The sequence below is a fragment of the Perca flavescens genome, chromosome 5 (genome assembly GCF_004354835.1).
Source record: "Perca flavescens isolate YP-PL-M2 chromosome 5, PFLA_1.0, whole genome shotgun sequence".
NCBI classification, from domain to species: Eukaryota; Metazoa; Chordata; class Actinopteri; order Perciformes; family Percidae; genus Perca; species Perca flavescens.
Genome location: NC_041335.1, coordinates 34,979,412 through 34,997,096, shown reverse-complemented (window position 1 = coordinate 34,997,096; position 17,685 = coordinate 34,979,412). Strand labels below are relative to the sequence as shown.

Sequence of the window (17,685 nt, the reverse complement as noted above, 5' to 3'; positions counted from 1 at the left end):
GACCCAGCAACGCGGAGTTGGAAGGGCAAAAATGAAAACACTAATACAGTGTGCTAAAACATTTTTTTGGAGCTAATGGCGTCCCTTTTTAACGATTTATAGGATGAAACGTCAATGGAGCAAACGTCAAAGCAGCTCACCTCGATTGAAGTGGACTTTGGTGGCTCAGGTTGTTTCTTCGGGGACACGTGGACCTAAGGACAGGAAGAGAAAGAGACGACAACAATGAACAGAAGTTTTGGGTTGTTTGGGGAAATAATGAAGCCGCCATTGTACAGCGCAGGCCAAGCTGCCACCATTTCACCACTTTCAATTATTTTATTTTTTTTAGGAGTTAAGAGGGATGTGGGACCACCTGAACAGTGTGCCCCACAAAGATTTTGACCAAATAGCAAATGTGACATTAGGGCTGTGCAATTAATCGAAATTTTAATCGCAATTACGATTTTGGCTCCTAATTATCACCAAAATGGAATAATCGAACAAAACGTTTTAGATTTGCAAGTAAACTCTTATTTTGTCTGGATACCAAAAGGTCAAATGGGAAAAGTATCAAGGGAAATTTCACAGTGCAAGCTGTTTTTAATGTGGATTTAACTTTTTATTTATTTTAAATTCAATAATTGCAACATCTTTTCAAAAGTCAATGAGTAATCATGTTAAATAATCATGATTTCAGTATTGACAAAAATAATCGTGATTATGATTTGTTCCATAACCGAGCAGCCCTATCTGACAGCATGTCATAGTTTCTAGAGGGTTACACCAACCAGGGTAATGAAGTCAAAAAGTTTTTTATATTTGTTTTAAGATGTGCATGAGTCCAATAAAAACACATCCCGAAACACGTGTCATGTTTTCAATCTGAAGAAAGTTATGAACAATACAGCAGATTAATTAACTAATAATAATAATATTTACATGAATGAAGACATTTGCATAAAAAGGCACAAACTGAAGCGTTTGATGCTCAAAATGTCCTTGGGGACACCCACCGGTTATAATTTGTCCCCCACTAATGTTGAAACTAACGTTTTCGCTAGATAGGTGGAGATCTCGCACCGACCTATCTATATATATATATATATATATATAGGATCACAAAATGATGCAAACAAAGAACTGCTAACTTCATGTGGCTAAAGTTATTATTTCACATTCCCGGCATGAAATCAGTTAACATTTGCCTTATCATCTTTAAAGCTTTAGTGCATAACTTTCTGATATTAATGAACATCCGTTACATTCAAGCCATTGCCAAATGAGTTGCTACAAAGTTAATTAAGACTATCAGCTCCACACAACTCTCTCTGGATCTCTCAGTGTGACTATGTTCAGAAGATTGTGGCGTCCGGCGACTTTCCCGCGGAGAAATTCGAGTGAAGATAATGACCTCTTCTGAAGAGTCCATCATGTTATTTTAATCCTCCGTGTCCTCCTTGTATACTAGCAACTGCGTGGAGGAGGTGGTGGGGACGGTGCGCCGACAGCATTGTTGTCATTACTTAAAATTCCTCATGGGGGCGACAGAAACTACACACTGCGGCTTTAAGTTTGTTGATGACACTATCGTGTACATGAATACCTCCTACTTGGCAGCCATTCTGACTACTATTCAGATTGGTTTCTCGTGCACACCAAAGGAAAAAAAAAAATTCCCATGTCCCCTTTAGGGGCTCCGTATGAACTCGATTTCACAACAGTCGCTACTTCATCCTCTCTTTACAAAGACTTAACACCGAGAGAGCAGCTGATTCTACCAAGCATTACTTTAAAAGGCTCTGCTGGCGACAGACCCCCCCCTACTCCATTTAATGTTGGTTTTTTTTGTGTAAAACCTTGGCTGAATGTGTCCCTCTGGACGCCAAGACCTTCCCCTCAGCTAGGACTCATCCTGCCTCCAATCACAGACACAGTGTGGGGCAGCACACCACCTGATATGGTCTGAGCGCTGCATGGCTTTCTAAACGCCGTCCAGGGGATAGAACATAGGCCGCGGTCATAAAAAAGGAAATGAAATGAGGCTCCATGCTGTGAGCCATTATACACCACAAGAGGTTAACACCATAATACGGATCACAAGACACCTCGGCTCCCGTGGAGGTGGGAGGGGGGATGGAAACAAAGATTCCTTTTCTTCACAAGCGCAGACACATGGCACAATATGCACCAGATCTGGGACATTGGTGCAAGAGACATTAACAACAAAAAACCCTTAGAGACGCCGCTCTGTAACTCACCAGGGACGTTTAAACACAGTGACACATACAAACGGCTGCACACTCAATTACAAAAAGCTCCTGGAACCCCCGGGACAATCCACTACAACCCCACAGGTAAATAAATAAAGAATCAATGTGTCACTAGCTTGTAAATCACCGACTTTCAGCATAATACCTGTCTTCTCTTGTATGAAAAACTAAATAAATGAATGCTGGGTCCTCTGAATAGAAGAAAAAAAAAATCGGGCACATCCGGTGGAAGACCACACTCACAAGTTGGCTCGCGTGAGAAGATGAAATATGAGGATTTAGGCTTAATCCTTAAAGAAAAGGTGCCCATCCTCAAACCTGTTCTTGATCCGCCTCACTGGGGAAAACAGTGCGCGACTACACAAAGAATTCCAACGCTAAGAACCAACAACAATGCTGGATGAAACTAGGGGTTAAAAGAATCATGCACAAACTTTTTTTTTTTTGCATCTTGAATGATATCACGCCCTATTTTTATTATAAACTATGAGAGCGTGTGAGGTGTGTTACCTGGCTGTGGCTTCCCGAGGGGCTGCTCTTTCCAGGCTCAAAGTCGAATATGCTCTTCGGCTGAGGGTGCTGCTTTCCCGGGTCCGACAGCTTATCTACATCCTCGCTCCTGAAATACAACACCCCAACACACACACACACACACACACACACACACACACACACACACACACACACACACACACACACACACACACACACCATGGACAGCAGCTAAATCACGGCTCCATTGTAAGTCCCTGTAAAAACAAATCCAAACTTGTCTGTCCCACACGTTTTCCCTCCACTGCTCTGGGCCTTTTTGGTTTGTATTCACATAAGTAAATTCATACTGGTTTGTATTAGGGCTGGGCAATACATCCATATTATATCAATATTGTGATATGAGACTAAATATCATTTTAGATTTTGTATATATCGTAATATGGCTTAGTGTTGTCTTTACCTTGTTTTAAAGGCTGAATGACAGTAAAGTGATGTAATTTTCTGAACTTACCAGACTGTTCTATTAGTTGCTTTGACCCACCTAGTCATTATGTCCACGTTATTGGGGATTGTTTATCTAAAACTTCATTGTGAATATATATATATATATATTTTTTTGGCATTTTAGGCCTTTATTTGTGACACGACAGCTTAGACATGAAAGGGGAGAGAGAGGGGGAATGACACGCAGCAAAGGGCTACAGGTCGGAATCGAACCCGCGGTTGCTGCGTCGAGGACTGAGCCTCTCTATATGGGCGCGCGCTCTACCAGGTGAGACTACCGTGAAAATATTTTGTAAAAGCACCAACTGTCAAGCCGATAATATCATCACAATATTGACATTGATGTGATTGGTCAAGAATACAGCGATATCTGATTTTCCCCAGCACTATGTGTATTCTACTAGCTACTACTGATTTGATTGATTGCCTGATTGATTCATGCAAACACAAAGTGCCCAACCCTCATGAGTTTATAAGACACCACCATGTCAGTTGCAGTGTCCAAACGTTTCATTACATTTCACAAAACTGGAGGTTATTTTACAGCTCCTTCTTAACCCTTGGGATGTCTTCCTGTCGGCCAGGACAACTTGGTATCCTCCCGTGGCAAACATTTTTGTTGTTTTTTTTTTCACCACTAATACCAACTTACTGCAGCACATTCTCACTCCCATCGCATAAAATTCTGACGGTCAGGTGTCTTTGGCGTTTGTTATTGACACTAAAAGTCTCCTTTAGCATCATATCTGAATGCACTTTATTGAAAACGTGCTGGGTCGGGACTATTAGTGTCACTTTTGATGCAGTTAGGATAAGGAAAAGATCGTGGGTGGGCTCATAAAAGGTACGTTTCCGTGACACACGGGACAAGAATGGGACAGTTGGGTTTAGGAAAAGAAAAGGGACAAGAACGGGACAAGAATGGGACAAGAACGGGACAAGAACGGGACAGTTGGGTTTAGGAAAAGAAAAGGGACAAGAACGGGACAGTTGGGTTTAGGAAAAGGAGAGGGACAAGAACGGGACAGTTGGGTTAAGGAAAAGAAGAGGGACAAGAAAGGGACAGTTGGGTTTAGGAAAGGAAAAGGGACAAGAACGGGATAGTTGGGTTTAGGCAAAGAAGAACGGGACAAGAATGGGACAAGAACGGAACAGTTGGGTTTAGGAAAAGAAGAGGGACAAGAACGGGACAGTTGGGTTTAGGAAAAGGAGAGGGACAAGAACGGGACAGTTGGGTTTAGGAAAAGGAGAGGGACAAGAACGGGACAGTAGGGTTTAGGAAAAGGAGAGGGATAAGAACGGGACAGTTCGGTTTAGGAAAAGGAGAGGGATAAGAACGGGACAGTTGGGTTTAGGGAAAGGAGAGGGACAAGAATGGGACAGTTGGGTTAAGGAAACGTGACACGTGGGACACAAACCCCTGTTGATTGACCCATTCACCACCCCAACAAATGTCCCTGTGCGGAATTTCGGTCTTTCACACTCCTCGCTACCGTTGTCTCTAAATACTACGTCATCTTACAGCGCTGCGTAGCTGCTGCTCTGCCCGGGGCGTCCCATACACACGCTGAAGGGTGCCCTTTGCGTCGGTATCTGACGCTGAGAGCCACTGCCCAAGCGTCTGTATTTTACGAGGTGGGAGTGAGAACAGGTTGCTTATTATCACTAGTTTTACACTTCTTTTTTTGGAACACCGAAAATTCAATGAAAGTAGTAAATCGATCCTTCATTTTACCCGCGAAGAGAGTTCAATGGGGCCATTTCTGCCAGCTCCCATAATAAACTCTCTGTCGTTCTCTGGAGAGGCGTTAAACGTGACGTTTTTAGGCCTAATGAGCATAACTGAGCACCTATCTGTACTTTACTTCATTATTTATATTTCTGGAAACTTTTACTTTTACTTCACTACATTTCCCCTAACCATCTTTGTTACTCCTTACTTGCAAGATATGTTATCGTACGTTGGAGTGAAAGATTCTTCCTCGCAAAATAATAAAAATTCTGTTTCTGTTTTTGTCTTTGTTAATGTCAGGCTTTGAATTTGATGTTTAAGAAGGTGTAGAAACCTGGAATAATAATGCATAACTATAAGGAAGCCTCAAAGTTTTATTTTTAACTTTTACTTTTAATAATTAAGTATATTTAAAATTGAAAAAAAAGTTACTTTTTTCACAAGACCCATATATATATATATATATATATATATATATATATATATATATATATATATCTTTTTTTGGGGGCGACCAAATATATATATATATATATATATATATATTTAGGTGCCCCAAAAGTAACTTTTTTAATATTAAATATACTTAATTATTAAAAGTAAAAGTAAAAATTAAGTATATTTAATATTTTTTAAAAGTTACTTTTGGGGCTTATATATATATATATATATATATATATATATATATATATTACACCTTAAACATCAAATTCAAAGCCTGACATTAACAAAGACAAAAACAGAAACAGAATTTTTATTATTTTATATATATATATATATATATATATATATATATATATATATATATATATATATATATATATAGTTTAGTTTATAGTTTTAATAGTACATATATATAAATAAATATATATATGTACTATTAAAACAAAGTACCTAGTAAATGCACCTGATCAGGAAAGTTTGTTTTATGTGCAAAATGATGGTAATGTCACTTAAATGAACCTAGTAAGTTGTTTAACTTACAAATCTGAGTAAGCAAAACTTAAAAATTTCAATGTAATCAGTTCCACCAATTTTCTTGAGTTATATTAACTTATCGGGTTTTACAGTGAGGTTTACTCCTCGACGCAGTGGAAAGGGTTCGACTCCGACCTGTGGCCCTTTGCTGCATGTCATTCCCCCTCTCTCTCCCATTTCAAGTCTAAGCTGCCCTATACAAATAAATGCCTAAAATGCCCCAAAACTTATCTTTTAAAAAAAAAAATTACTTTTGATACTTGAGTACAGTAAATCTCAGATATGTTAGGACTTTTACTCAAGTAATATTCTAAAAGGGGACTTTAATTTCTGCCAAAGTCTTTTTTTTGGTAAGACACACTCAAGAATTGCTTTCAAATACTTGTTATATGCCTCCCGGTGTCCCCGAGGCAGTTTGATCCCAGCTGTGTAAACTCACCAGTCTGGGAGAGCGCCATAAGGTGTTAGTCTGAAGAGATCCTTGTCTGCTTCATTTCTTTCTTCTGTGTTGGCAGATAGCTGGAGTCCTGCAGACAAGGGGTGTAACTTTGGGCTCAACACTGGGGGGTTTGAAATCTCCAACTATCTAGGGAGGTCCTGGGACATGTATGCATGAATATAAAAACATAAACGACAAAAATATCGAAATAAAATTTCCCAAAGAAAGAGACAAAAACATTCAAACAAGTGTCAAAAACCTTGGAAAAACACTTGAATAAAAGCAACAAAAAACACAAAAAGGCGACAAATGTCTCCCCCCCCCCACCGCCACCCACATAAATTACAAGTATGCCTGTAATTACAAGTCTTCAGTAAAAAGTGATGATGTAAGAGGACGGGACGACAATGTGGACTTTGGTGGATTCACTTACGTTCGGCTGACCACCGCTCCGAATCCTCCAGCTCAGGTTCTGTAGTACAACAGAGAAACTTTTTGTCAGCCTGGAGTACTTTATATATCAGACAAATCAATCAAAGTACAGTTCTCATTTTTTAAGACAAATCCAGCCATATTGTACCCTCCTAACATGGCTGGGTCTGTCCAATAGTGACATCCACCCACTCTTATGATACTCTTATGATGGGAGTATTTTTACAGTGGTGAAAGAAGTATTCAGATCCTTTACTTAAGTAAAAGTACTAATACCACACTGTCAAAAATACTCCGTTACAAGTAAAAGTCCTACATTGATAATGTTATTTAAGTAAAATTATGTAAGTATCATCAGGAAATGTATGTGTATAAGTATTTAAAGTGCTCATATTAGGTTCATTTTCAGGTTCATAGATGTATTTAGAGGTTGTACCAGAATAGGTTTACATAAAAAACACCATATTTCTGTTGTACTGCACATTGCTGCAGCTCCTCTTTTCACCCTGTGTGTTGAGCTCTCTGTTTTAGCTACAGAGTGAGACATCTTACTTCTGTACCGTCTTTGTTGGCACTCGCACATGCGCAGTACCTAGGTAAGGATTATATATCAGCTAGCTAGCTGTTTCCATAGACAGTAAATGAAAGGCTGTTTCTCCAACTTCGGTAAGTTACAAGGCAGGATTAGCCGGGAGACTTCTTCTAAATGAGGGTGCACATCCAACTTTGCGTGGAACACCTGCAGAACTGGAACATGTAGGTAGTTCTTTTGTAGATTATGGTGAACTAGTGTGTGTTGTAGCAGTGTTTTGCCTTTGAGAACAAGGTAGCATGCTAGCGCTAGCGCCACCTCGTTTCGGCTAGTGGCGTAGAAAGCCCTGCTGATTTTGAACAGCTCACCCGGAGACTGAAGGCAGAAGACATTCAGAAACCTGTATCCCACTCAAAACAGCATGGATGGATATTTTTTCCCAAGTTTGTATGCGTGTGGAAGCACCAGAAACACAAAATAACACCCCAAATCCCAAATCCCCAAAATCTTGTGTAATGTGTAAAGTAACTAGTAACTAAAGCTGTCAGATGAATGTAGTGGAGTAAAAAGTACAATATTTCTCTCTGAAATGTAGCGGAGTAGAAGTAGAAAGTGGCATGAAAAGAAAAGACTCAAGTAAAGTACAAGTACCTCAACATTTGTACTTAAGTGCAGTACTTGAGTAAATGTACTTAGTTACATTCCACCACTGTATTATTGATACTTACACAGTGTAAAAGTTCTCTGATACAAGTAAATGTCTTGCATTACGAAAAAACACAATTATGCAGAATGGCACCTTTCCCTTTCACAGTGTTTTTATTATAGTTATGTTATGTATATTTGATCATTCTCCTGATATATTAATGCATCATAAGCCTTTTTATTGTTGCAGTTGATCAAGTTGGAGCCAATTTTTAACTACTTAGATTCAGCTGGGTAGTTAAAACTAAAAATGGTATGTAATAAACTGACCCTATGTTTTGTCTGTAAAAATGTGATCAACAAAGTAACTAGTACAAAAAAACTACATCCAAGTAAATGACTTTGCTCCACTAAAGATCAGCAGCAGCACCTCGGTACATTGCACCGTAGCAGCTTTGACATTTAGAGTTGACCAAAGTACTGTACAGAAGAATAAATAAGACATAAAGTAGATAGCTCCCACAGGCATAAACTACAAATAAAACAAATTAAGAGGTATGAATATGGAAGAGGATTAGGGCCACATGTGAAAAACTTGATTGAGTTCTAAGTTTAAAGTCAGAACTCTGAGAAAAAAGTCAGAATTCTGAATTTAATCAGAGTAAAGTCAGAATTTAAAAAAAGTCTGATTTATTTATTCTTCTTCTAAAAAAGAATTCTGACTTTTTTTTTTTATCTCAGAATTCTGACTTTAAACTCTGTACTCAAATACATATCCCTAAAACAAAACTGATCCAGAAAAAAAATCCACCTAAAAAACCCATCTCAGGGCTGCGATAGGGTGCCATGAACCACACAAAAAGACAGTGACTGTGTCTCTGTTACGCAACACATAATAGAGACAAATGAACAGCTGGGTTTAGGAGGGGCTGAGATAAGAAGCCAGATTATTGTCAGAGCTAATAAACAGAGATGATATAAGACTGTAGGGCACTTTCATCATGTCTTATTTTGCCTCTGCGGTAATCTGTTTGCTGGATCACCTCTGTAGTGGCCTGACACTGACAGAGAGGAATTCACTCTGGTGTTGTGTTTGAGGTAAAAGAGGAGGGGAGGAAGGAGGAGCGTCCTTACCCTCTGGCTTCTTGTGAATCTGTCTGAACATGCTCTTGTACCAGTCTCTGGGCTTGTTCACACTCTGGTATAAGAAAAGAGGGCAGGGTGCAGAAGGGGAACAAATCTTAGTGAATTAGACTTAGAGAAATACACACTCTAAGAAATAAATCCCTAAAATAAGAGAAAAAGCACTGGCAGCGCATTACCCCGGTCTTTGTCCCGCATTTAAAAACAGAAATGTTGTGTGTAGCTACAGTAAAAATACAGAACATGTTTTGTTACTCAACCCTTGTTTTGTCTTCCCGTCAACCATAAAAAAAAAGTGACCATTGTTTTGGTCACTATTTTTTTACATTTTAATCGCTCTTTCTGACGTTTTTTTATTTCTTTTTTTTCCAATGTTTTTGTCACTTTTTCAATGTTTTGGGGCGCTTATTTTTTTGTGGTATTCACGTTTTGTCGTGTTTTTTTTGTTTGTTTGTTTTTACATTTTACATCGACGTCCCATATTTTCTGATAGAAGAATAAACTTTCAGGAATTTGAAGAATTTTTTTGATGCTTTTGACGCTTGTATTCTTTTAACAGAATGAGCTGCAGACAAATTTACTCCAAACTGACACAGAAATTTACAGAGATTTTACAGAGATTTTTTTTTCCTATCGACAGTACTCCGTGACATCTAGCGATCAAGATTCAGGTAAAAATCAGCCTGATTTCTCCTTTAAGTCAAACAAGTGAAATCAAAACTAGAGACTGTTTAAAAATTCCATCGCTTTTCATTTGTTATCTCAACCGGTTGTGATCTTGACACATTTATATCGATTTTTAACCGATTTGCGGTGCATCGTTATTTGTTACATCCTTACATAATGACATTTAAAGCTCTAGTGTTTGATTATCAAACAGCACATTATGTGTCTTGGTCTTACTGATCTGGAGGCAATGGGCATCCCAGTTTCATCCACTGGTCCAATTCCTGAGAACTTGATCAGCCTCTCCTCCCTGGTAGGGGGCGTCCAGCTGCGAGGTAAAGTGCCAGAGCTCTGGACGCCATTGGACAGTCCACCTGAGTCACAACAATAGGATTTCAGTTAGGGCTGGATGATTTGGGCTAAAATCATAATCACGATTAATCAAAGAAGTTACCTTGATTACGATTATTGAACGATTATTAAAAAAAAAAAAAATCTTTTCTTATACTGTAAATATGTTCACGGTTATTTTTTCTAATGAAAGAGTGCATAATCCTATCTTTGTGATTCTAAAATAAGGAAACAACACACAGATAGCAATTAATGCTTATTTATTAAATATTTCAATATACAACTGAACTTAAATCTACAACTGTAGATTTTACAATGAAATATAAAAATAAAATAGTAATTTAAGTTTTAATGTAAACGGGGCGGATTCACGTGACTATACACGCGGCGGCCATAATATGTTTTAAGGGAAAAGTACATTAACACACAGTGGGTGGCCGCGGAAATATTAATAGGATTAAAAGACTGAAATAATTGACTTGGTAAAATTATGTCGGTTATAGGCTCTGAATTTCAGTTACGATTATTTTTCGATTAATCATCCAGCCCTAATTTCAGTAATTATCAGTGTCTGACTTGGACCAAAAATGGTGTCAGTGCCCCAATTCAGCAGTTGCATAGTCTCGCATTGCCAGACCACCCTCCACAGCGCTGGGGAGGAGGGTCTGACTAGTCCACCCAACATTGTGGGATGGAAGAAAAACGTGCTGTGGTTTATCTTTAAACCAATCACAATCATCTTGGGCATCGCTAAGCGGCAGACGGAGCCACGGTGCCGCTGCAAAATAGCCTCGGGAAGGAACTTGTTTTGGTGGAACACGTGTACGTTCAAAAGTTGTTTTAATCGTGCAACAGGAAACTCAGATTGGACAGATAGTCTAGCTAGCTGTCTGGATTTCGTCAACATCTTTCAGCACTTTTAAGTGCTTTCAACAGTCACTTCAACTACAACTTGGCAACAAATTTCAGTTTAATGAGTTCATTTTTACTTGAATTAATATTTATTTTGTAAAAACTTATTTTGAGTTGTTCAGCAATACACTTGTATGATGCACAGATTTAAAAAAAAAAGAAATAAATCGTAACCTTACCCTGCAATTGTGAGGGGCCATAGTAAGATCCAAAGCTGAGAGTTGTCAGTCCATTTCCATTCACCTCTGACATCTTGAGAAGGGCAGAATTAGGTACATTAAGTATATCAGTTAATAAAACCATCTCAGTGTAATGTAACTGACTACTTCAACAGTGATGGTTTCAGAACATGTCCGTGGTTAAAAGTATAGCCTGTGATGCATCATTTTTCCACAGGGAGGAGCACTTGTTTACTGAATTCCATGCACTCAACCTCAGCATTGTTATGAGCCCAGCCTCCAGGAATTTATTGTACATACCATCTCTCCAAATGGCAACCCTGCTGAGCGAAAAGGGCTCAGAGGAGGCGTAGGGAGCCCAGGGGAGATGACCACCTCATGGGCCAGCTCTGGAGAAGTTAGGATCTGCTGGCCTGAGGAAACTCCAGCCTCCCTGGAGAAGATAACCCGGGAGCCATTTGGATCGCCAACCACTTCCACACGTTGCTAAACACCGAGGGAATGAGAAATATGAATGATGAACAAAAAACAGTGTGTGAATTTTGCTCATGTCATGTCTTCCTGTTGGCCCCGCGTAAACACTGCTGTCTACGGGAGGTCATGTGAACTTGTTAGCGGCTCAGCTATTCTCCTGAGAATAACTGGCCTCAGTGGTGGGCGGGGGCTCTAATGAAAAGGCCCCTAATTTATTTAAAGCAGGACCAGTGGGATGTGGCGTTCCACCCACTTCATCATCTCTCATGCCACAACTGCAAAAAGGCCTCATTCAAGGTGCAGAGTGGGGTCACTGAAACAGGAGAGGACCATTATGAGCCCATTAACTCCCTATTCACCAGGCGTCCCTTTTCTGGGACGAAAGGTCCCAACGAAAGGTTGGGAAGGGGCCACAGATGTCAACCTCAAAGTCCAGCAGGGCTAGCAGTGGTCTTGTGGTCTCCATGGTGATCTTTTTACTTCCCCCCCATCAGGGGCGGATCTAGGGGGGTGGTCAGGGGAGACAAGGGTGGCTAGTGCCCCTTTAATATCAAAACCCACGTATTTTATTTTGGTTTTTTCTAATGTAAGGTGACTTTGGGTGTTTTGAAAGGCACCTCCAAATAAAATGTATTATTATTATTATTAATAATATTTAGCATACATCCCCCCCCCCAACTTTGACAAATATTTTCATACATTTTTAGCCCAACCTTCATCCCCAAAGAGGGGCTATTATTCATGTGCAGTGATAAATAAAGTTTAGGTTAACACTGAATGAGTATTCTTGTTTGTATTGTTATATGTATATCTTTAGTATTTTGTAGAACCAAACCTATGCAGGGTTGGTGGTATGTAACACTTCTGCTTAATATATATTTGGTACCCCTAAAATCCAATGTGGCCCCAGCCTGGCCCCTCCATTTGAAATGGTCTAGAACCGAATGAAGCGGATGACAAGGACATGGAAACAGACAAATCCACCAAAACTTAAAGCATGGCTATCAACAATAGACAAAATTTAGAGATGGAATAATTAACCTTTGCAATCAGAGATCACCAACACAAATGGAATAAGATCTAGCCCAAAGATATGTAAAATAAAATATCTCAACCTTGCCCAAGATTCGCAACAGGGTCCTCGTCCCCCAATCCTAATACCCCCTTTCCTACTCTTATCTGTTAGCTATGCTGTTTAGCTGTATAAAACGTATAAACGTGCAATGGACGCATAAACGATTATCTAGAAGATGGTGAAAGAACGTTATAATAAAGTAATGTGAAGTAAAGTGTTTTTCTAGATTCTGTGGGTTCAAATGTGCTTTTTTAAGACAGTTGCAATTGTAAAACTCTTGTAAAAGTCAACATTTAGAATGATTACAAATGGCTTTACCTGAGACTGCATGGGATCGGTTATGGTCCTTGTGTGACAGATGTGAAATTCTTGTGCCCAGCATCAAAAGGACCTGCAAAGACATGCAAAATGCAAACATTTTTTATATGAAATAACACCTCTTTCATCTTAATTAAGATATTTTCCAGAGGCCTTGCAATATTCCTATCAAGAACAGTTTGTTGTTGTTAAAATTTACCTCAAGACACTTTCAAAACAAGAATGTGCAGTCAAATGTGCAGTCAGGTACAGTATAGAGGACTACCTCATCATGCCAGTTCATGATTACTCTACCTTGAGGAAAAATCGTTCTACTTTCTGATATATTCTGCTTCAGCGGAAGAAACAATCTGACAACTGTCACCATGTTGTGATTCAAACTTTGCTACAGAGCCTTAAATAGAGCTTCAAGTCAGTAAGTAGAACACTAGTCTATATCCACGACGTTCCACTTCTGGGATTGGTGGGGTGCCGCCGAAAATTCAGCCAGATGTCACTGTTTTTTGGCCGGATGTCCGTTACCTTCCGCTTTCTTTGTGTTGGCGTTTTAAACTCTGGTGGATTGATGAGGACTATGGTTAACTGCTCCTCAGATCTCTGCAGGGTAAATCCAGACAGCTAGCTAGACTATCTGTCCAATCTGAGTTTTCTGTCGCACGACTAAAACAACCTTTGAACGTACATGTTCCACCAAAACAAGTTCCTTCCCGAGGCTACTTTGCAGAGGCACTGTCATTGTGTCCGGGGCTTAGCACCGCCCAAGACAATTGTGATTGGTTTAAAGAAATGCCAATAAACCAGAGCACATTTCTCTCCCATCCTGGAATGCTGTGTGGACTAGCCAGACCCTTCTTTGCAGCGCTGTGGAGGAAGGTCTGGCATTGCTAAACTAGTAGAACACAGACATAAATACAAAAATCTTTCAAGTGTAGGACCCTAAACTGTTGTGTAAAATTGTGTGTAGATAAGGATTGTGTTGCTCGAAAAACCAAGCTGCATGAGAAGAAGTGTTTTTTAAGGATTTTAAGAGTTTTAGATGTGTCTTTTTTCATTGCAGATATCCAATCAATGTCTGTTAAAAAGAATCTGAAAACATCTGAGGATTGTATCTATTTATATTTTTATTCTGAATCTTGCAGCACGCCCATTTTAACCCTTTGAGTCATTAGTTGTGTGGGGTTCTACAAAGCCTCTCCATCATAAATCAAGTTATATCTGAGCAGACTTGACAACTGTTCCATTATCCCATCCCATGAGTATTCCAAAGAGGGAAAGTAAGCGTCAACGTCTTTTCCCTGTTACTAAGGAAAAACCCACCCAAACAACGAGTGTGACTCACATACATGCTTCTCTTTTCCAGGCCAAACAATGCTGTAATAATCTGGATTTGGGTGGGGGGGGGGGGGGGATGATGGAGAAGGTCGGCTACAGAATGCGGAGACCAGCTCCTAATCAATTGCACCTAAGGAAAACAGATTAGGCTGGGCTGTTTCAACATGAAAGGCATGGGGAAGAGACTGTGGGGGAGGCCATTTCCGCTACTGTATGAGGAAGGCACCTCTCATCTACAGTGGCTAAATGGCCCATAACATTGTGGCAAGCTGCGTGGAAGGATTCACTCAGTTACCATTTTCAAAGGTATTCAATTAACGAAGATGAACTGAAGAGATCGGGGAGTTTCTTGGTACTAGTGTTAGTGAATAAAAGACGGTGGTCTTTGGTCGGGGGCATGAACAAATCCAAAAGACATTAAGGAAGAACCCAAGGCACTCATCCTTAAGAAAAATTGAAATGCCTTTAATACATCTACATCATACATACCCCTAGCGGCAGCAAATGTAAATTGCAGCCAGGGTCAGTCTAGTAACTCTCCGTTGGCTTGCGAGCTGGAAAAACCAAACTCTGGTCAGGCCAATCACATCGTGTATAGAGTTGGTGGGCGGGGCTTAACATAATGAAGGCAGAGTTGCGACGGTTCCACGTGAATTCCCTGCTACTTGAAAACAAAGAAGATGTCTGCTGCTGCTGGTGAACAGTGGTCTTTGGAATCGGTTTTAGCTGCGACTCTGGAAGACTTGGAGTTCAGCTTTTCTTTGAGAAAAGAACAAAGAACGGCACTGAAGTCATTCTTAAAAAAGGAAGATGTGTTCGGAGTTTTGCCGACCGGATACGGCAAAAGTCTAATAGTCTAGTAATCTATCAACTAGCGTTGCTCTGGTTGGTTGTAAATGAACTATATTTAAATAGAACTTTTTATAGTCTTAACCACTTTTACATAGTACAGGAACCATTCACCATTCACACACATTCATTCATATGGCCAAGGCATACAAGGTGCCACCTGCTCCTCAGATAAACATTCACACTCCAATGGCACAGCATCAGGAGCAATTATGGGTTCGGTGTCTTGCAGTATCACTTCGACATAGAACTGCAGGGCCAGGGATCGAACCACCAACTTTCCGATTGGTAGACGACCACTCTAACACCTGAGCCATAGACACTATTGCATGAATAGGGAATTTGAAAGACAACCGTTTATCCCCCGCCCCTCGGATTGAGCCCTGTCAATGGTGAGTTCCCAGACCCAACATCTTGATGTGGGTCTGGCTTGTCAGGCTAACATCTGGCACATTCTCAGTAGAAAGTTGTTTTTTAACCTTTTCTATTGAGAATTTGCCAGATGTATTAAAGGCATTTTAAATAATCTATTAAATAGTCTATTACTATCTAATTACCATTATCCACACACAGGCCATCAATCCCCAACCAGGAGTTATGGTAACACCGACACATGTAGATAAACAAGAACACTCAAGTAACCCCACAACACTAAAACCCAGGTAACATAAACGCACACCTAACAACATTAGCCGAACATCATTAAACACACTTTAACCAGGACAGGAACAGTCCAGAACACAGTCCTTTGAGCCCTTGCACTCCTTTAGTGCGGAATAGTCAATACACGTCAGCGCAACTGCGTCCTGCCAGCCGCTACAATATCATTGAAGCCATAGAAACCACTGCCAACATACAGCCCTGCATCCCTGCATCCCTGGCCTCTGCAGAAACAAGGTTGTTAAGTTATTCTAAGTCATGGTGGGGAAAAACGTATCTTGTCTTATCTTGGGGAAAAAACAAACATCAGAGATCGCAAGCAAACATTCGGGTTAATAGAAAGATAGGCTTTTTTTCTGTTCTGGTGCAAACTATGGCTTTATAGCTTGGCATAAGAAGTAATGAGCGAGTGTGGGCCAGGCTACTACAGGCCTGTGGCTGCCCAACACAATTTGCACTAATGAGTTTTCCATGCGGCATTTGCAGCTAAGCATTAGAGTCTATAATCATTGCGGCCAATTCCGAGAAAACTATACTTGCTGTGTGTCTCTGTGCACAAGGTTAGGAGACAGCACACAGCACATGCACTTATGCAATCAATGCTTCAGTTTCCAGACAACGATGTCACTCTATCTGAGTCATCATCTCCCAGTAAACGGCGAAAAAAAATATGGGAACCGGAGGATTGTTTCTGCAACAATAACATTACTGCTCAGGCATGCCAGACCTATCATGGCCAACACAATTACAGCCAGCTGATTATCCGTCTAACAACACTGCAAACAAGCGGCACTGACACATAACGGCTTAAAGTAATCTCATTTACAATGTGTTTGACATGCTGTTCTGTATTTACAGCAGATCTCCCGCCGGTGCTTTAAGGGCCCCATCACACTGATGAACAAATAACTAGATGAGTAATTCATTTTTTAAGGAGTACAGTTTCCACACAGGCCTCTTTAATACAGAAATCCTAAAGAGCAAACAAAGGAACCCCTTTTTGTAAAATAGCTGCCCTTTTTATACCCATGCATTTCATAGTGGGTGTGGTACGGTGGCCGACAGGGACAAACGCAATGCAACAACAAAAGACTGAGTGACTTGAATAAAGAATTCAGTTCTGTGAGAAAAGGTAAAAAATTAGGGAGCGAATTAAAAAGAACAAGCCAAGCTACCAAGAACAGAAATGACCCTAATGACATCATCAGGTTTTTTCTTATCTTTTTTTTTTTCACTTTCTTTTACTTTGGGAAACTCCCTTCAGAGCCATAGAAGACATTAACCAAGGGTTCTTACAGTGTAAACAGTATTCCTCGAGATGAGTTCAATAACCTTTAACTGTAAAATGGTGGAGTGCCCCTTTAAAACACACTGCAATATTATATTAATGCCACATATTGAAAGAGATGCGTGCCGTGAAACATCAAAAACTGACTATTGCTGACACACCTCATTATTTCCCTGAGGAACTGTACTCTTGTTCTTATGTTAATTTAATTTAAATTGCCTTGATTTTATTAGTAAGTAGAGTTATGGACCACTTTTGCTTTCCCTAGATCAGGGGGTCGTTAACGTTTTTTAAGCCAAGGACCCCTTAACAGAAAGAGAGATGGAGTAGGGACCCCCTCCAACACATGTGTCAAACTCAAAGCCCGCAGGCCAAATCTGGCCCCTTGCAGATTTAGAACCGGCCTGTATATCAATTTGGGTTTACAAT

At 40.0% G+C, this 17,685-nt stretch overlaps 1 protein-coding gene across 4 annotated transcripts in view; it reads right to left on the bottom strand.

Annotated features, from left to right (window-relative positions):
- Positions 1 to 17,685, bottom strand: part of sorbs3 (sorbin and SH3 domain containing 3) — a 42,493-nt gene that overhangs the window by 13,988 nt on the left and 10,820 nt on the right. For all 4 annotated transcript variants that reach the window (XM_028577873.1, XM_028577872.1, XM_028577874.1 and 1 more), the window contains exons 2-10: positions 13,128 to 13,200; positions 11,561 to 11,746; positions 11,261 to 11,333; positions 10,056 to 10,192; positions 9,144 to 9,207; positions 6,834 to 6,872; positions 6,401 to 6,488; positions 2,763 to 2,871; positions 141 to 194 (exon numbers count right to left, since the gene is read on the bottom strand). In XM_028577873.1, the coding sequence (XP_028433674.1) occupies positions 141 to 194; positions 2,763 to 2,871; positions 6,401 to 6,488; positions 6,834 to 6,872; positions 9,144 to 9,207; positions 10,056 to 10,192; positions 11,261 to 11,333; positions 11,561 to 11,746; positions 13,128 to 13,139 (762 nt within the window). In that variant the 5' untranslated portion in view covers positions 13,140 to 13,200. The remainder of the gene's footprint in view (positions 1 to 140; positions 195 to 2,762; positions 2,872 to 6,400; positions 6,489 to 6,833; positions 6,873 to 9,143; positions 9,208 to 10,055; positions 10,193 to 11,260; positions 11,334 to 11,560; positions 11,747 to 13,127; positions 13,201 to 17,685) is intronic.